General features: G+C 34.7%; 2 protein-coding genes across 3 annotated transcripts in view; one reads left to right on the plus strand and one right to left on the minus strand.

The window, feature by feature from the left end:
• DCDC1 (doublecortin domain containing 1) overlaps positions 1–9,057 on the minus strand; it is a 465,581-nt gene extending 456,524 nt beyond the window's left edge. Inside the window, exon 1 of the mRNA XM_060019694.1 lies at positions 8,607–9,057. The gene's annotated coding sequence lies outside the window, so the exon portion shown is untranslated. The remainder of the gene's footprint in view (positions 1–8,606) is intronic.
• Positions 9,058–14,889: 5,832 nt separating this feature from the next.
• DNAJC24 (DnaJ heat shock protein family (Hsp40) member C24) overlaps positions 14,890–21,485 on the plus strand; it is a 61,395-nt gene continuing 54,799 nt past the window's right edge. For both annotated transcript variants that reach the window (XM_060018642.1, XM_060018643.1), the window contains exons 1-2: positions 14,890–14,955; positions 15,751–15,894. In XM_060018642.1, the coding sequence (XP_059874625.1) occupies positions 15,784–15,894 (111 nt within the window). In that variant the 5' untranslated portion in view covers positions 14,890–14,955; positions 15,751–15,783. The remainder of the gene's footprint in view (positions 14,956–15,750; positions 15,895–21,485) is intronic.

Raw genomic sequence — 21,485 nt, forward strand, 5'->3', positions numbered from 1 at the left:
GTGAAGATATGTCAATGCCACTCTCTCACTTCATCTCAGCTTACCCTTCCCCTCCCCATGTCCTCAAGTCCATTCTCTACATCTGCTTCTTTATTCCTGTCCTGCCCTTAGGTTCTTCAGAACCATTTTTGTTTTTAGATTCCATATATATGTGTTAGCATACAGTATGTGTTTTTCTCTTTCTGACTTACTTTACTCTGTATAACAGACTTTAGGTCCATCCACCTCACTACAAATAATTCAATTTCATTTCTTTTTATGGCTGAGTAATATTCCATTGTATATATGTGCCACATCTTCTTTATCCATCCGTCGATGGACACTTAGGTTGCCTCCATGTCCTGGCTATTGTAAATAGAGCTGCAATGAACATTGTGGTACATGACTCTTTTTGAATTATGGTTTTCTCAGGGTATATGCCCAATAGTGGGATTGCTGGGTCATATGGTAATTCTATTTGTAGTGTTTTAAGGAACCTCCATACTATTCTCCATAGTGGCTCTATCAATTTCCATTCCCACCAACAGTGCGAGAGGGTTCCCTTTTCTCCACACCCTCTCCAGCATTTATTGTTTGTAGATTTTTTGATGATGGCCATTCTGACTGGTGTGAAGTGGTACCTCATTTTAGTTTTGATTTGCATTTCTCTAATGATTAGTGATGTTGAGTGTCCTTTCATGTGTTTGATGGTAATCTGTATATCTTCTTTGGAGAAACGTCTATTTAGGTCTTCTGTCCATTTTTGGATTGGGTTGTTTATTTTTTTGATATTGAGCTGCTTGTATATTTTGGAGATAAATCCTTTGTCAGTTGCTTTATTTGCAAATATTTTCTCCCATTCTGAGGGTTGTCTTTTCTTCTTGTTTATGGTTTACTTTGTGGCGGGCAGATTCTTAACCACTGTACCACCATGGAAGTCCCAAGAACATGATTTTTTTAATTACTTTTTTAATATCCTAGCTGGTTGATCCAAATGCTTCCTATCTCAAATAAAGTTGTGGTTTTTGTTCACACCTTTGACCGTACCACTGAATACTTGCTAGTGGGAAGCAGCCGCATAGCACAGGGAGATCAGCTCGGTGCTTTGTGACCACCTAGAGGGATGGGATAGGGAGGATGGGAGGGAGACCCAAGAGGGAGGGGACATGTGGATATATGTATACGTATAGCTGATTCACTTTGTTATACAGCAGCAACTAACACAACAATGTAAAACAATTATACTCCAATAAAGATGTTAAAAAAAAAAAGTTGTGGAAGTTAAATTCCCAGATTAAAATGTATGAACAATTTTAAACCTGCTGATGTGTATTTCCAAGGTGACTTGCTTTTTAGACATGTACCAATTTCTAAAACTACAGAAATATAGAAAGCCCATCTAACAGCACTCATTACTGGAATAAAATATTATTTCTTAGCCTTACCAATTTAAGAATAATTTTCTAACTGGTAGTGAAAATTTAATTTAAAAATTACCATTAATTAAAGTTTTCATCATATCAATACTCAAGGAGGAATATCAGGGGATAATCAATAAGATTTTATGGACCTGGAGGGTGTTATGCTTAGTGAAATAAGTCAGACAGAGAAAGACAAATGCTGTATGTTATCACTTATATGTAGAATCTAAAAAACAAAACGAATGAATATAACAAAACAGAAAGAGACTAACAGATATAGCGAACAAACTAGTGGTTACCAATGGGGAGAGGGAAGGGGGATGGGGCAAGATAGGGAGAGGGGATAAACTACTATGTATAAAATAAAAAGCTACAAGGATATATTGTATAGCACAGGGAACATAACCAATATTTTCTAATAATTTTAAATGAAGTATAATCTATAAAAATATTGAATTACTATGTTGTATACCTGAAACTAATATAATATTGTAAATCATCTATACCTCAAATAAATACATACATACCATTATTTAAATTTTTCATCATATCAGTACTCAAGGAGGAATATCAAGGGATAATCAGTAAGATTGTATGAACTACAAATTAGTTGAATTCTACTTAGAAAACCATTCAAGTAAAAGAAGAAATTTCTGAAATATAGGCTATATGTTAAACTTCTAGAGATTTTAAAGATAACTGAGTTCAAAATATCTAATTAGCTCAGTGCCCCCTTTCCCATATACTTATGAGAACATATCCAATTATCTTGAAAAAGGCAATTAAAATTACTATTAATAATCTTAATACTAGGACATGTTATAATTCATTTGATAATTACATTTCCCACAAAGATACTGTCAACATAAACTGTGAAACTGCAGATACATCCTCTTTACAAGTATCAGAGACAATATGCTCACTATTCTGTTGTACTTAAATGTTGTATTGCAGTTTTTCTTAACAGGTAATACGTGACATGAAACATGTCTCATTTGATGCTTCATAATTTCCATTCTGATGTTTAACACTAAGAAATTATATTTATGTATCACACATGTCAGAAAACAATTTAAATAATTAAAGTAAGAAAAATAATAGCAACCATGCCTTTCATTTCAAATACAAAATACAAATCTTTCATTCAAAGAACCATCTGTGATCAGAAATGCCAACTATTTATATTTTCTGATTTATGTAGCTAGCATTAAGCATTTTATCTAAGTGTTCATGTTTTATATTTTCAGAAATTTGTTATGAATCAAAATACTAAGTCATAAAAATAAAAATCAAGAGACTACCTTTCAAGATTAACCCATAAGTTACGAAAATTCATTATTTATATTCTTTATTCTGATTTTCATAACAAGGAAAAGAAAAAATGTAATTGCTTCGATTTTAAAAACATACTACAGGAAAAGGTACTATTTACGTTTGGCTGAAGTTTACATTATTTATTGCTATTTTTCTTCAAAAATATTCATTAGAACAAACATTTTTCTAAACACCAAAGTAAACCAATACATGGTTCTGGCATATTTATTTTTTTGAAAAGGTGCTCTGAATCATAGACAACATAAATACTAGGCAGTGTGGTGGTTGCCACAGTAACAAGTAAATAAGAGCATAAAAATACATGCAATTTTCAAATGTATATACTTTTTTCATAACTATGCATATTTTATAGGTAAAAAAATTCAACTCTTGCTTTAGCTCCCCATTTAGAGAGAGAAACACCTAATTCTTTAGAAATAAAAGGTTATCACATAGCAATGGAGCAGGCTCAAAAAAGTTTTTAAATGCTATATGGGAAATCTTAAGGTTTTTAAATCAAATTTCCAAAATGAAGGCAGGAAAAAAACTCTTTTCCTTCTATATTACTTTAGTGGTCAGTTCTTTAGGTAAGGGTAAAATTGCATAAACTTCTTTACCTCCCAAGCATGAAATTCCCTTTTAATTTGCTTAAGTTTATTATTCACATGCATTAAATGGAGCACTTAACCATGGAAAACTGAAAGCCCTGTTGATCACAAAGAAGCCCCCAAAGTTAATGCTAACCCTTGAGCTAACCACTTGAATAAATGATCCGAAAATCTTTGTGCCAGTGTGCTAAATTGGAGTTTAAGGAGTTCTTTTCTTTCTCCTTTCCCTTTATTAAAATACAATCTCTGGTTTACAGGTACCCTAGAAGACACAGAAGTATACTGATACAGTGTTCTGAATTTTATACTTCAAGTTTAAGAGGGATTAGGATACATTTTCTAGAGAGGGGGAGAGAGAAGTGGTTCTATCAGCCATGATGTGAAGTTTGAAATCTACTGAAAGGTATTGTTAAACCAACCAAAATAAGAAAGCTGCTCAACTATTAGTGGGAAACAAATCCTTCAAATCTGATTACATAAATTTGTACTTCCAATTTGTTTCAATAACAACTATTATGTACCATTCTCCCGGAGAACTTAAAAATTTTAAAAGATCACCTTCTAGGCAGGGTGCCAAATATGAGGTGATAGAACAGTGTACTCTGGGGCTCACCTTGTGCTAACTCCTTGATAAAGAAACCATACACTATAATGGTTAAGGATTGACTGAACTAACCTGCAAGAGTAAATTCCTTATGACACATATGCATGATCCAATTTACTTTTATTAAAGAGAAACATTTGTTTCCTGGGGAGACAGTAAATTTAAACTTTAAGAAGTTCAAAGAATGAATTAAAATATTACTCAAATATTTATGACTATCAGATTAGAATAAGTCACATGGATGATGTGACTACTGCAAAGGGAAGAAAGAATATCATCTTTTTATTCCTCTTCCCTCTCAATACTTTTAACTATTTCCTTTTGCTTTCACCATCTTAAAGGGATGGGAAAATGTCCCTGGAGACTGGAAAAGGGAAATCATACCCATCTTTAAAACAAGGGGAAATGATTTTGGTAATTAGACAGCTTAGTTTAACCTGGAAACATTCAGTAACAAATTAAACAATCAATTAGTAACACCTAGAAGGGCATAAAATATTGGAAAACAACCAACACAGTATCTGAAAAGCCAAATATGCCAGATGAACTTAGTATCTTTTTCTGATAGAATGACAGATCATATTATAAAGTCAGAAGTGAACAGTGTAATCTAGTTAAGTATTGTGAGCTTTTTTACTCTATTTTCCAATCTAGTGTAGGGGAAAATGGTTTAGGAATAAAATAATTCGAAAACCGTCTTCAACGCTAAGCCAATGGATGTTGACATATCTCCTCTCTCTTGAGGGCCTGTTTCAGAACTGAGTCAATGTCTTTACTAATGACTAGTCAGGAATCTTAGACTCATTTATGTTTTAGCTCCATCATATCAGATCCCTGACATCTCTGAAATTAATAAGAAATTTTTTCCTTAGTTCTCTTTCCAACTTGTTGACCTTTCTTTTCCCTAGGGATCTTAAATGACTTGCTGCTTCAGTTAAGTGGTACTGTACTGGTAGAAGACATAAACCCATTTTAGGTAGGAATTTTGAGAGGGAAAGAGGGAATGCTTTGTGAATGACTTAAAAGGATCCTCTATGACTAGAGTAAATGATGAGTAACAGAGTGGTGTTTAAATATAAGTAAAAACACTTGAAACTTGAAAAGTGTAAAGAATAGCTGCTGTTTGGTTAGAAAAGAGAGACAGTGTAAAGAAGTGTATGGAGTGGAGAAATGAGCCCAGTTTTCAAGGAGAGAGGTCTCTGTGTCATGTGACCAGCTGGCTAAGTACACAGGGGGGTTAGAAGCGCACCTATGGAGGAAAGAGGTCCCAGCTGGGAAGGAAGTCAAACACTTGGTCTGTATTAGACAAGAATCTAATCAGACAAGAGCCAACATTATCTTGAACTGAGCTGCTTATTGGACCAGGGTAAGTGTTGTTCTCATTATGTAATTAACATCCCTATTTTCCCAACCTCTGTTACTATTTAAAGTAATAATATAAATACCTTAGAAAGAAAAAAATTTGGCCACCGAATTGTTTGTTTGATCTTAACTATCTTTCTAAGCCTAAATACACTGGAAACAATCAATTGGAGACCTTCCCAAGCTTAAGAGGACATTACTTGTACTGAGGAGCCCAAAAGGAAATGAGGGCAAGTAACCAGGTATTTACAATTTACGATTTAGGAGTGTTTGTTTCCTCAGCTGTTGATTTGCTAACAATGTCATGGTTTGCCGCCCAGTTTACTATAAACTCAGGTATGCGTAGCTATTCTCTGTCACAGCAAAAATATGTAAAATTTCTAAACCAATTCCTCTAAAGGAAGAAGTGGGGACTTTAGCCAAAAGGCAAGTAAGTATGTTGGTTGGTGGTATGTTAGAAGTGGAAAAGGAGAATTGGGCTGTACAAGGGATCAACTTAAAGTCTGGACTAAGAGAAGGTAAAGAATATCAGCAAAAAGGAGTTGAGGAGTTGAATATAAAGTAAGGAGAATGATTTCTAAGAAGCATGTGAAAAGTCCATTTTTATTGATTTATAATCATATTATCATATGCATTATGACCTTCATAAATAAAGATGGATCCAGGATGGCATGCCTCTGAGGGACGGTATGCCACAGAGCAAACCACAGCAAAAAGGTCCAAAAGACAAGACGGAAGCAAGACATGGCCTCATTACTGTAATGAAATTCAACTCAATTCAGTATTTACTGATTATCAACTAATACCTATAATTAGAGAGATATCAAAATATAAATTAATTTACTTTGGTAAAATTGATCCAAATACATTTCTAATCATCTCAAATGCTTTAAGCTTGCCAATTCTTCCTGTACCAAAGACTATTATCTAGTTTCTGGACCAACCTTTGCTACTTTTTCAGGGCTGAGAACCAAGTAACAACAGCACTTGAGTCCTAGTGACAGGCTTAGGCTCATCTACCTGAAGCAAGAAACGGGGGAAACAGGATATACAGTGGACTAAGAGTAAAAGAACTGTTACAGAGGACCCAGAAAAATCTTTTACATCTGGTTACACTTTCTTGTTTCCTCTTTTGTAGGATTACCTGACTTTAACATAAGACTAGCATAAGATCTATTTCTAAGTATATCTTTCTCCTCTGTAATGATATATCTGAATATTGTATATAGGTATATCAACAAAATTCACTATCTCATTTTCTAAATTAGATTCTTAAAATTCTGAACTTAAATACATATATGTACATTGTACTATGAAATAATTTTTCCTTTTCTTGCACTGGAATAAGAAAAGTTATTTAAGTTACCCCAAATATAGCTAGAAGTTAAAAAGAATTAATTTCATATTCATAGAGACTAACACTGCAGATCAGAATTTACACTACAAAGATTAAGAAAAGTCATATAGTCTTTCAAATTAATGTATCTGACTGTCTTTCTCTTATGCTCCCACTTCACCTGCAGCACATCAGACAAGGTAATAATTTATGATAATCATATGAAAATATACAATTAATATTCATCACCTCTCATTCCTCATCACTTTAGATGATCAGTAATGCAGAGTGAAAATGCTGTCAGATTTCTAATTGCTTTGTAATGGGCTTGAAACAGGGAAATCATTAAAGGCAAACAATCTGTCATTTGTCTGTTACTTTAACTATCACACAAAAAAACTCATTAAAGAAATAGCTAATGAGCTACAAAACACTATACTCATAGTGCTTCTACAGTAGATTAAAAAGTAATATTATGAGTTGCTTAAAATATTTTTAAAATACGATATTTTTGTGGAAATTCATCAGAAAACATCTATTCTTCAGTATATTTTTTAAGTTGTGTGTTTGCATTATTTTGGCATCTAATCTGTCATTGCAGAAATCCCTTTAGCATGTAAGAGTTGTTTTTCTTCACTCTCTAAATAATTAAACTGAATGGTTGCAAGAAGAAGCTGAAATGCTGAATATATTTCTTACTAGTAAACTGACACAAGTGATAAAAAATAGTACCATAGTAACCCTGATGCTAAGGGAAGAATGTATTCTAAAATTTGATTTCTACCCTCATATCTCTGTGGATCTGAACTGTTGAAGTTGCTTCACTCATCTTAAATATACCTATCATTACACAAAAATTATATTCGACTATTGAAACTGAGCATAATAACATTAAACTCTGCATAATAACATTAACTATTTTGAAAATTTTAAAGATATTACCAACACTAAAATGTTTCATATTACTTCAAATAATTTTGGAGGGGAAAACAAATCATTTCTTTAAATGAGTATACCAAATTTTACATGTCTTTTTATGGTCCCTTTCTATATGAGGTACTTAGTTTTAAAAATAATTCAACAATAATGACACTAATCTAGTTTTAAAAACGAACAAAAACGCAGAAATGTTTTGTTGGTTACAGAGTTCAGTTGCATTTTATTTTAGAAAAAAATACGAGAGTAACAAAGATAACAGTGTTACTAATTATGTTTTTCACTTTGCTAATGAATTAAATCATGAATTTATTTCCTATAGCAAAATGTAAGAATCTTAATAAAGTCAAACTTTTTTTAAGTATGTAGACCTATTTGTATCTATTGTAATATAAACAAATTTAAAAACCTAAGTGCAATGGCATGTTTAGCCAGATGCCTTGGTTGATACACAGGAGTGAATTCCAAGTTGACTTCAAAAGGTTCCTTAACACTCTGGAAACAGCTTCATTACACTCTCTAATTGACTTAAACAGACTTCATATCAACTGTTTAACACATTTTAACCCACAAATTAACACCCCTTGATCATTCAAATTAACCTTTCTTCTGTGAGTCAATTACAGACAAAATTAACTTAAAAAAGTTCAGGTTTAAAAAACTAAAATGTAGAAGAGGGGATGCTTTAAAAAATAGAGCATATAAATGCATATCACTGCATGGTTTGAAGAGATCATTACAAGGTTTCAGAGTGGTCATCAGACAATGAGAAAGGGGTAAAGAAGTGGATGGGGAAATAATAAGTTGGTATTTATTATGATTACTAAAGAGAAACAGAAGATGGATTATATTCAGTGTCTTTAATAGGTTCATAGAACGATTAAAACATCAGATGTGAAGAAGCTAGGAAGACAGACACAAAAATTTCAGATAAGATAAAGACTTTTAAGAAGTCCAAAACCAGCTTGAAAGAACACTGACACAACTGAAGTTAAGCACACAAGAAAAACACAGCAACAGGTGTGGCGACAGGGAAAAGGATTTACCTCTTTGTCTCCTCTGCTTAGTGCACTGCCTTGCTTAAACTCAATGAATGTTCACTGATGATTACTGCTGAAAGACAAAAGAGAGAATAGATCAAGTGAAGACAATCAGAGAAAGGAAAAAATGCAAAAATGAAAAACCACTTCCGAAAGATGAGATAGGACTGTTCATTACAGCTGATTCTCAATACTGTCTAGACCTTTAAGATAATTGGCTAAAAAAAAAAGAAAAAAGAAAAAAAAGGAAATTTCTCTAATTCTACTCATTCATCTCTCCTCTCTGCCACAGCATTATTTAAAACTTAGCACTTCCATGTATCTTCCTGGATTAGCCTCATTTTGATTCAAAGATTTCAATCAGTCAAGTAATCTGCCTAATTCTATTCACATAACTGCAAGTTATTAACTGCGGCAATTAAATAACCTGTATTTCCTCTGGCAAAGCACTTGGCACAGTTATTTCAGTTGCTTGTCTGTCTACCCAGATAAACTTTAAGATTTTGAGAGGGCTACAGCCAACTCTGTCTTGTGTTTCTTGTAACAGCGTGGGACACCTAGTAGACAACAAATATTTGTTGAGTGAATGAATAAGTGAATGAAGGCTATATATGTACTATGTCATTGTGGTTTTGTTTTTGTGGTTTTTTTTAATCTCATCGCTAGCCAATAGACTCTTAAGTTGCTCTAGGGGCAATCATCTAATTTCAGTGTATAACCATAATATTCTGTGGTACTTAAAAATAAATATAGCTTAGGGCTTCCCTGGTGGCGCAGTGGTTGACAGTCCACCTGCCGATGCAGGGGATGCGGGTTTGTGCCCCGGTCCAGGAGAATCCCACATGCCACGGAGCGGCTGGGCCCGTGAGCCATGGCCACTGGGCCTGTGCATCCGGAGCCTGTGCTCCGCAACGGGAGAGGCCACAGCGGTGAGAGGCCCGCGTACCGGAAAAAAATAAGTAAATAAATAAATAAAAATAAATATAGCTTAGTTCACTGATATAAAAATCCTAAAAATTCAGAGATAATAAGATCAAGGAAATTAAAGAAGAGTTGGTAATGAAACCAGTAGAGAGAGCTAAGTAAGTATCAGTATAATCCTAGGCTAAGAAATAATTAACAGAAGTATGCTGCATATATGGCAAATATCCATCAATAAGAAGCACAATTTACTAATATGATCTCAAGGTAAGAATTTGTTAATGTACGGTGGACATTAGTAAGTTTATGTGTAGGCAAGTACTAAAGTGATAAATTGAATAAGAATGTGATTGCTATCACTACAACAAATGGTCTCAAACCTCTGCTATATCTATATAACTATATTTATATCTACATCTATATCTAGCTCTAGATATAGTACTTGATGAATCATCTTGAAATCAAATAGTTAATGTATGCCTTCTTGGCTTACGTTAGACGCTGATGACACAGGAATTAAGAGGTTTCTGCCCATGCTTCTAATGCATCTGGCAAACTACAGTTCAACAAACATTTGGGTTTGGTTTCATTTTTCCAATTCAATAGTTTGTGGCTTTCATTTGCTCTGTTTGGAAACTCCTAAAATACTGTTATGAATTCTTAATGTTCTAATATATCAAAACTGAGCAACAAATATTTCATTATTAATAATAACAATACCTAATCTTTACTGAGTACTTACTTTCAGACACTATTAACTCATTTAATCCTCACAACAAACCTATGAAGGAGATACTATTATTATCTCTATTTTATAGAGGAAGAAACTAAGGCACAGAGATTAATTAACTTAAAGTGTTCATTTAACCAGTACAAGGCAGAATCTGGATTCAAACCTATGCAGTCTGACCCCAGAGTTCATGCTCATAACCATTATGCTAACACAGTTTATATTTATGTTATATTTGCTTTACATAAAATGAATAAATTACCTTCTTAAAATAGTGAGAAACAAAACTACTGTAGACACACATCATTAGAATTCCAGAGAATGTGGCAGCAAAGCAGGTGCTTAGTTTCTCTGAGAGATGTTCCTGCCCTCAGAGAGTTTACAATCTGATTTGGAAATTAGAAATACATCTGAAAGTGTGTAACAATACACTGTGGTTTAGGATGAGTACAAATGTGGAGTACACCCAGGACTGCTATGAAAGTTGAGAGGAGGAAGTAATTTCTAAGGACTGGGCCACCATAAAAGACTTGATGGAACAGATAGGTCTTAAAGGAGGAATAAAACTGATAGGAGGAAGAAAAGAGCTATGATGTTATAAGCAAGAGGAACCATCAAACCATCTGAACAAAATTATGAAGTACCAAGAAAATATCCAAATTGTTTAATTGTTTCATGTACAGAGGTAATAGGTGATGAGACTGGAAAAGTAGGATCATATTGGGGAGGAATATTGGGTTAAGGAGGTAGGACTTTATCCTCTAGACCTGCCCTGTTTGACAGTCACTAGTTAGATGTGGCTATTAGCACTTGAAAGGTAGCTAGTCCAAATTGAGGTGAGCTGTACAGGTAAAATACACACCGGCTTTTGAAGACTTCAGTATGAAAAAAGAATGTAAAATATTTCATTAATAATTTTTTTTCATTAATAATTTTTATACTGATTACATTTTGAAATGATCATACTCTGGATATACTGGGTTAAATAAATAAATCATTAAAATCCATTTCACTTGTTTCTTTTTATTTTCCTAATGTAGCTACTGAGAAATTTAAACTCACATGTGTGAAATGCATTAAATGTAAGGCCAGACACTATAAAACTCTTAGAGGAAAACACAGGTAGAACACTATGACATAAGTCAGATCAGGATCCTTTCTGACCCACCTCCTAGAGAAATGGAAATAAAAAAATAAATAAACAAATGGGACCTAATGAAACTTAAAGCTTTTGCACAGCAAAGGAAACCATAAATAAGACGAAAAGACAACCCTCAGAATGGGAGAAAATATTTGCAAACGAAGCAACTGACAAAGCATTAATCTCCAAAATATACAAGCAGCTCATGAGCTCAATATCAAAAAAACAAAAAACCCAATCCAAAAATGGGCAGAAGACCTAAATAGACATTTCTCCAAAGAAGATATACAGATTGCCAACAAACACATGAAAGGACACTCAACATCACTAATCATTAGAGAAATGCAAATCAAAACTACAATGAGGTACCACTTCACACCACTCAGAATGGCCGTCATCAAAAAGTCTACAAACAATAAATGCTGGAGAGGGTGTGGAGAAACGGGAACCCTCTTGCTCTGTTGGTGGGAATGTAAATTGATAGAGCCATTATGGAGAACAGTATGGAGGTTCCTTAAAAACCTGAAAATAGAACTACCATACACCCAGCAATCCCACTACTGGGCATATACCCTGAGAAGACCATATTTCAAAAAGAGACATGTACCGCAATGTTCATTGCAGCACTATTTACAATAGCCAGTACATGGAAGCAACCTAAGTGTCCATCGACAGATGAATGGATAAAGAAGATGTGGCACATATATACAATGGAATATTACTCAGCCATAAAAAGAAACAAAATTGAGTTATTTGTAGTGAGGTGGATGGACCTAGAGACTGTCATACAGAGTGAAGTAAGTCAGAAAGAGAAAAACAAACACCGTATGCTAACACATATATATGGAATCTAAAAAAAAAAATGGTTCTGATGAACCTAGGGGCAGGACAGGAATAAAGATGCAGACATAGAGAATGGACTTGAGGAAACGAGGAGGGGGAAGGGTAAGCTGGGACGAAGTGAGAGAGTAGCATTGACATATATACACTACCCAATGTAAAATAGATAGCTAGTGGGAAGCAGCCACATAGAACAGGGAGATCAGCTCAGTGGTTTGTGACCACCTAGAGGGGTGGGGTAGGGAGGGTGGGAGGGAGAGGCAAGAGGGAGGGGAGGGATATGGGGATATATGTATACATATGCCTGATTCACTTTGTTATACAGCAGAAACTAACAACATTGTAAAGCAATTATACCCCAATGATGATGTCATAAAAGAAAATCACATGTGTGGTTTGCATTTGTGGCTTACACTGCATTTCCTTTGGACAGTAGTGCTCTAAAAAATGAAAAAATGAAGGAAGACTAATGAGCAAGGATTTATGTAAAAAGTGTTTAAAGTATTTAAAGAAGTTTATTCTGGTATAAATAAACAGACAAGTTTATTCTGGTATAAATTCAGATGGTAGGACAACTGATCTGTTTTTTCAATAAGCCAATGGCAGAAAAAGAAATAAAAAACAAGGTAGTAGTGAAGAATTGGGGCTGCTATAGCTTAAAAGATATTTAAGAGACAGAACAACCAATTGCAATGTGTAGATTTTGGATCATGACGCGAGCAAATAAAAAGACATTTCTGAGACAACTAAGGAAATATAAATAAGCAGTAGATTTGGATAACATCAGTGAATTATTGATAATTTTGGTGGAATAATGACTTTATGGAGATGAAAGAAAAAGTTGCAAACTAAAGTATGCTTTAGGGATGCAAACTAAAGTATGTTGATATGAAATGAAAGAACATTTGGAATTTGGTGGGGACAAAAATGTGTATCTCTATATTCAAATAAATATATATATATAAATGTAAATTGGAAAAATTGAGGTACTGTGATTAGAGTTTTCAGAAGTTTGTTCAAAAAAAGGAATAAAAGAGAGAACACAATACACTAATGGATTCATAAATCAAAATAAAGTGCTCTTTCTATAAAAACTGAAGGGCCTGAGCATAACTATCTATACAAAGAAGGACTATGCAGTGGAAAAGGGAAGTTTGAGGGCTATAAAAATTCAAGTGGGGGCTTCCCTGGTGGCGCAGTGGTTGGGGTCCCGCCTGCCGATGTGGGAGACGCGGGTCCGTGCCCCAGTCCGGGAGGGTCCCGCATGCCGCGAGGCGGCTGGGCCCGTGGGCCATGGCCGCTGGGCCTGTGCGTCCGGAGCCTGTGCTCCGCGGCGGGAGAGGCCGCAGCTGTGGGAGGCTCGCGTACCGGAAAAAAAAAAAATTCAAGTGGGTGCCAGTCTGATAGTACTGTATAGGAAGGTTTTCAGAAGAACACTTAAATCTGTCGTTTTAGGTATCCTTAGGGCCACACAGAAGGTATGTTAGAACCAGGACTGAAAACCAGATCCTCTTAGTATAATGCTCGTTGTGTCTGCCCTTAAACATGACAAAATCCTATGAAGAACCTAAACTATACCTTTCTCTTTAGATTTTTAAACTTTCCTGTATCATCCAGTTATTCTTTATTGTTCATACCATCATTAAATAATTGACCATATCAAAATATCTTCTTCAATGTGCTTAGGGTTTGTCTTGACGGCTTCTCAAACGGAGGTTTGGTAGAAGAAAGATAAAAAAAGAAGAAGGAAAGCAAATCTAAGCAGTAACAACAAAAAAACTACCTTAACATCTCCAAGTGAGATTTATATCATGCTGCGGAGAACTAAGATGAATTTTCACCTCCAGGTACAGTGCAAGAAAGAATAGTCAATATAAGGTAAGCAGCACAGAGGTTTGAGAATACAAGGGAACACAGAACAAATGAAAGGGAGAGGGAAGAAGGAAAAAGCTAACAAAAAAACTAAGTGCCCATTTGGAGTGCCCAGCAACAGTCTCAAAGCGAGCGTTTTATTCTGCTTTTTCTGTGAGCTTGAAAGATAGCATGGCTACCCTGGGAACAGGACGACTTGCTAAGAGAGTGAAAGGATTTTGAAAAGTTTTCATTTTTCAAGTTGGTTGCTAAAATCTAAAAGAAATAACTAAGTTGAACATCTCTTCCAGAAAAAAATATTAAAACTGAAAAACTTTACTCAGCATACGTTTTAGTTCTCTTAATTTTGAAATGAGAACATTCCAAAGGAAGTCTTGGGAGACGGGAGGAATCAGTTCTCCTCATCCTTTTCATCCCGCCAATCCCAACAGTACCCCCACTTCACCCCCCCATCCCCCGCCATAGTACTACGTTCGGCGTTGGGTAGAGTAAGCGGAGGAAGCTTTGGGGAAGGCGGAGGAAGCCCGGGGGATGGGGGTGCTCGCTGAGGAAGAGAAGAGAAGCGACATTCGGGGAGCCAGGATAAGAGCGAGTTAGAACGAGGCGAAGAACGCCTTTTTCCAAAGCTCGGGCACTTACGGTTGGTAAACTCCGTGGAAGCGGCGACTGGGTTACCATAGCGACCGCGTCCAGGGGGGCGGAACGGCGCTTCCGATCGGTGCCTCAGCCACTGCGGCTCGGCTAGAAACGTGAGCGCGTCAGGGCAATGACTTCCGGCGGAAGTAGAAACGGATGCCGAGGTTTGGAAGGCGGCCGGAGAGGAGTGAGCGCCTGTGGCTCTACTAAGTTTGGTAAGTTTGATATCTAGTGAAGCCAGGAGAGAGTACCGGCCTGTGGCTGGGCTACAGAGCCGACTGTGAATGCAGAGGATTTCCGAGTCCCAATTTTGAGGAAGCCCCGGATGACTCGTTAAGTTCATGGCTGTGGGAAGAGGTTTCCTGGTTCTGGGGCTCCTAGAGGGGTCTTTTCGGTTGCTGGAGGGCTGCCGTATCCTCCAGTGAACAGGTTCAGGAGCTCTTTGCGAGGTCTGAGCGCCTCTCCGATAACCGAGGGACTGTTGCTCTCTACCTGCCGGTGCTGACTGCCAGTTTCGCATGTTATTCTTTTAAGGTAATCTGGAAGAAAAGAAGTGAACTGGAGACATTAAGAGGGAATGCTCCGAAATTCATTTTAATTCTTCGTTTTGCTTTTTAAGAATATTTATTCTTTTTGTAAACATTTGTTAAACTCTAGTGTGTTTAGTGAGTACTTACTGTGTGTCGCTTTTATCAAGAGACTAGCAGAAATAACCTTGCTTAGAGGGTCATCCACCATTCGGGTTCATCATCGATTTCTATTTTTTTTTAATGCTGTTGTATACTTATTAATTTAAGATGTAAGCGTATATCATGAAGCTATCAGGTTTTTCACACTTGTCTGTATACTCATATATGAAATTCTTGGGGCGTCTTGAATGAAAATATATACTTCAGGTTTGCATTATAATCGTGACTTAATTAAATATTACAGAACTTAGGGAAGCTGTACCTAGTTAATTCTTAGATACACTCAAACCGTAATGAATTGTCATTAATATTTCTATTCAGTTGATCTGAGAAGGCCCACTTCTTGTTCGAGGGATGATGGCATTTGAGCAGATACCAAAAAAGGATTGGTACAGCATTCTGGAGGCAGACCCATCTGCAAGTGTGTCAGACCTGAAGCAAAAGTATCAAAAACTCATATTAATGGTAAGTCTTTTCTTTCATTTTCTAAATCATAGGGGGAAAATCAGGTTTTTTATGTGACCGGAAATTTAGGTGTCCATAAAATGAATATGTAATATCAAAGCAGGAATCAAAGTATTAATTTGGTTAACTGAAAGTTTCAGTAATATTGTAAAAGAAAAAAGTTGATTTGAGGTGAGATAGCATGGTGGTTTGTACCAGATCTGAGTCATGCTGATTAAGTTAAAATCCTGATTCTACCCCTAACTAACCTTGAGAACTTGGGCAAGTTGCTTTCCCCTGTATGTTCCTCAGGGAGGATTAAATGAAATAATCCATGTAAAATTCCTTGAAGTGTGTCATGTTATAAGCGACATTAGCATCCAGTAGACACTAGCTACATGTGGCTGTTATGCACTTGAAACTTGGCTAGTCCAAAATGAGGTGTGCTGTAAGTATAAAACACACATTGGATTTTGAAGACTTAGTACAGAAAAGGAATATAAAATAGTCTAAAAATATTATGTTGATTAAACATTGAAGTGATAATATTTTGGTTATATTGGCTATTTTGCATATTTTGTACATAATATATGTGCATATATTTGCATATACAGTAAATGTATTATCAAAATTGACTTCATCTGCTTTTGAAACATTGCATATGTCTTGCATTTATAGTTTGCAGTATATTTTTATTGAATAATACTGACTTAGGCCAGTTAAACACTTTTTCACCTGATTCCATTCTTTTGTGAAATGAGTTGTGGTATTTATAAATAGATAGTATATTTCTAAACTACCATATTAATTTTTTCAGCCTATATTGTGGGGTTTATTAAGCCAGTATCACTAACTATAATGGTCTCCAGTTAACTCAGTTTACAAAAAGAGTAGAGGACCATTATTTATATAACATTAGTTGTTTCTCTAGTTTTTATCAAATAGATCTATGAGATTTTTGCCATAACTTAGTGTTTATTGTGAGAGACAGTAGATGTTTCACTGTCAAGAATGTATTATTTATCTCTGCTTTAGGTAATAAGTTGAGCTAAATGATGTTAAGGTTTCTTTTGTCTCAGGATTTTTAAGATTTCTGTCAGTAAAATCAAGTAGACTTTTTTTTTTTTTTTTTGCGGTACGTGGGCCTCTCACTGTTGTGGCCTCTCCCGTTGCGGAGCAACAGGGTCCGGACGCACAGGCTCAGCGGCCATGGCTCACGGGCCCAGCCGCTCCGCAGCACTTGGGATCTTCCCGGACCGGGGCACAAACCCGTGTCCCCTGCATCGGCAGGCGGAGTCTCAACCACTGCGCCACCAGGGAAGCCCATCAAGTAGACTTTTTTGAAAAATTTCCTAATACTGTATCATCCTTGTGCCTCAGTTAACTGAGAGATGAGGCTGGAGAAGTAGACTGGGTTTAGATCATGCAGGGCCTTGTAGGCCGTTTGGCGTTTAATTTGACAAGAAGCCATTTGCACTTAATATGGTAATATCTGTCAAATATCAAACAGAGTGAATGAACCATTTTGCATACCCTCTAGTAATATATCAGAGAGTTCCAGTTGCTCTACATCTTCCCCAATATTTGATGCTATTAGTCTCTTTCAATTAATCTATTAGAGGTTTTTCAGTTTTGCCACCATTGACATTTTGGGCAGGATAACTGTTATGTGGGGCTGTCCAGTGCATTATAGGATGTTTAGCAGCATTCTAGATGCCAGTAACAACTACAAATGTCTCCTGGCTCTAAAAATTGCAAACCTCCGTATCTCATTGAGAACCCCTGCACAGTCCTCCTGTGTTTATAGTGAAATCTCATTGTGGTTTTATTTTGTATTTCTCTGATGGCTAATGATGTTAAGCTCTTTTTTAATGTGATTTTAGCCATCTGTATAATTTTCTTTTGTGAAGGCTCGTTTTTAAAAATTAAATATATTCTTGAGCTCGTGTATGTATTGTATGTATTTTCTCCTAGCCTATGGCTTGCCAGCTCATTTCCTTAATGGTGCTTTTTGATGAGAAGTTTTTTGTTTTGGTGAAATATAATTTATCAAATTTTTGTTTTATGATTTGTGCTTTCTGTGTCTTCTCTAAGAAGGTTATGAAAATATTCTCCTGTGTTTTCTTCTAGAAGATATATAGTTTGCTTTTACTTTTAGACCTCTGGTTTTTATGTATCGTGTGATATAGGAAGTCATGTTTTTGTTTTTCTCTAAGTATGGATATCCAGTTGTTCCTCATTTATTGAAAAGATTTTCCTCTCTCCATTGGATTGTTTTGGCAAGATGGGTCTATTTTTGGACCCTATTCTGTTGAATATATTTGTTTATCCTTTTACTAATACATTTTTCTTGATTACTCTAGGTTTATAGTCAGTTTTAAAGTCACATAAAGTTAAATTCTCTAATCTTATTTTTCTTTTCAAATTAATTTTGGTTATTTTAGATTGCTTACATGTACGTAGACATTTAGAATCAGCTTATACGTTTCTATTAAAAAATACTGCTTGAATTTTAATTGTGACTGTATTGAATATATATCCATTTTAGCAGAATGGACATTTAGTAATATTTAACAATACTGAGTCTTCTGATCCATGAATATGTTAGATCTCTCCATAACTTGAGTCATCTTTAATTTCTCAGAAATATTTTAGAACTTTCAGTGTAGTATTACACGTCTTTCTTTAGATTTATTTCTAGTTTTTAGAAATGTTTTTGGTAGTTTATTTTTATATAATGATCTTGTATCCCACAGTCTTGGTAATTTGCTTGTCAGTTGTCCTGTAGCTGTTTTTGTAGATTCCTTAGAATTTTATACCAACACAATTATGCCATTTGCAAATGAAGAGAGCTTTAATTCTTTGTAATCTGTATGCCTTTTATTTATTTTTCTTGCTTTAAAGCACTAGTTATGTGCTTCTATTACAGTGTTCAACTGAAGTGTGAGAGGAAATATCCTTGCCTTGCTCCTGATTTTAGGGGGGAAACCTTCAATATTTTACTATTAAATAGAGTGTTAGCTGTGTTTTTTAAGATGCCCTTTATCAGGCTGGGGAAATTTTTCCTATTCCTAGCCGCTGAGAGTATTTATCATGAATGGGTATTGAACTTTATTAGATTTTTTTTTTACATTTCTTGAAGTTTGCATGTATTAGTTTTCCTTATTTAACCTATTAATATACTGAATTATATTGATTTTTCTTATGTTAAACTTATTTTGCATACCTAGGATAAACAAATCTTACTTGTTCATGAAGTATTGTGTTTTTTATGTATTGCAGGATTCCAGCTGCTGTTCTTTTATGTCTAGGTTCATGGTGTATACTGGTATAATTTTCTTTTCTTGTATGTCTGTGTCTAAATTTAGTGTCATGGTTATGCTGGCTCCATAAAAGAATTGGGAAATGATTCCATTTTCTGTCTTTTCTGAAAAAGTTTGTGTAAGATTGCCATTGTTTCTTATTTAAATGTTTAATAGAATTTACTAGGGAAGTCATCTGGGCCTGAAGTTTTCTTTGTAGGAAATTTTGCAATTATGAATTTAATTATATTTGGAGGCTATAGGGCTATTCAGATTTTCTATTTTCTGTTTTGTCAACATAGGTGAATTGTGTTTTTCAAGAATTTTTCCATTTCATTTAAGAAGTCTTATTGTCATAATGTTCATACTATCTTCTTCTTCTCCTTTTATTGCTTAAGTTATGTAGTTATGTTTTCCCTTTGATTCTTTATATTGGTAATTTGTGTTATCTATTTCTTTTTTCCTGATGAGGCTTGCTAGAGGTTTATCTATTTCTTTAATCTTTGCCAAGAACAACTTTTACTTCGTTGATATTTTTATATTTGTTATTTCTCTTCACTTGGTCTCTGCTTTTAATTTTATGATATCCTTTCTTCTACTTACTAGCTTTTATTTGCCTAGTTTATAAATGTAGAAACACGCATCATTCATTGTACACCTATCTTCTTTTCTTACATACTTACATAGTCACTTAAAGTTATAAATTTCTCTCTAAGCCAGGAGCCCTGCTTTAGCTACATCCCACAAATTTTGATATGTGTATTTTTGTTATTCAGTTCAAACTGTTTTAAAATTTCTCCTGTAATAGTTTTCTTTGACCTGTAGGTTACTAGGAAGTACATTGTTTAATTTCTAAATATTGGAAAATATTCAGAACTTTCTTTATTGATTTCTAATTTAATTCTGTTGTGATTAGAAAATATATTTGGTATGATTTCATTCCTCTATATTAATTAAAACTTTTTTATGGCCTAGCATCTGGTCTATCTTAGTGAATGTTCCCATGCACTTGAAAAATATGCATTCTGCTGTTAATAATAAATGTCTAATAAATGTCTATTAAGTCAAGCTGATAGCATTCAAATATTTTATATCCTTATTGATTTCTTTTTTTGTCGATTTGTTTTATCAGTTTCTGAGAGAAGGGCATAACGTCTTTGCCTGTGATTGTGGATTTGTCAGTTTTTCTCTTTAATTGTGTTAATTTTTGTTTTCTTTATTTGGGATCCTTTTTATTATGTACAGCTATATATTTAAGATTGTCTTCATGAATTTGAACCTTTGATCATTATAAAATTCCCCTCTGTATTTCTGATAGTACTCTTCCTGAGGTCTACTTTGATATTTCTTAGCCACACACCTTTCTTATCCTTAGCGTTTATATGATTTATCTTTTTCTATCCTTTCACTTTCAGTGTGTCTCTTTTATGTTTAATGTGTGTTTTCTTGTATATAGTGAGTAATTGGGATCTTAAAAAATTTCAATCTGTCCATCTCTGCCTTTTTATTGGCAGTGTTTAGTCCGTTTACATTTTCCCCCCAGCTTTACTGAGATCTAATCGACACATAACATTGGGTAAGTTTATGGTGTACAACATGATGATTTGATATACATATATATTGGGAAATGGTTAACACAATAAGTGAGTTAACCTATCTGTCACTACACATAGTTATCTTTGCGTGTGTGTGTGGTGAGAATTTTTAAGATCTCTTAGCTATTTTTAAGTATACTATACAGTATTGTTAACTATGGTCACTATGCTATACATTAGATCCCTAGAACTTATTCCTCTTGTAACTGGGAGTTTTTTTGTATTTTTTGAACAACACCTCATTACCCCCACTCCCTAGTTAATTTCTATTTAATGTAACTATTGGCAGTGTTTGGGTTTAAATTTATAATCTTTTTTTGGATTTGTCCTGTTTGCTCTTTGTTCCTCTGTTTTGCCTTTCTTAGCATCTTTTGGGTGAATTGTGTTTTTTGATATTTTATTTCCTCTGTTGAATATTTAGTTATGCTTCGATTAATATATATGTTGTTTAGTGATTATTCTAGAGTTTATAATATGTATCTTTAAGTTATCAAATTTACCTTCAACAAATACTATTACTTCACAGTGTAAGAACCTCACAACAGTACACTTCCATTTACCACCTTCCTTCCCTTTTCTTCTTTTCATATATTTTATCTCCATATATGCTATGAACTCCATAGTATAATGTTATTATTTTATTTGAAATATTCCTACTTAGTTGTTTCTGATGAGAAGTCAGCTGTAATTCATATCCTCTTTTTAATGTGTCTTT

The sequence above is a fragment of the Delphinus delphis genome, chromosome 8 (assembly GCF_949987515.2).
Source record: "Delphinus delphis chromosome 8, mDelDel1.2, whole genome shotgun sequence".
NCBI lineage: Eukaryota > Metazoa > Chordata > Mammalia > Artiodactyla > Delphinidae > Delphinus > Delphinus delphis.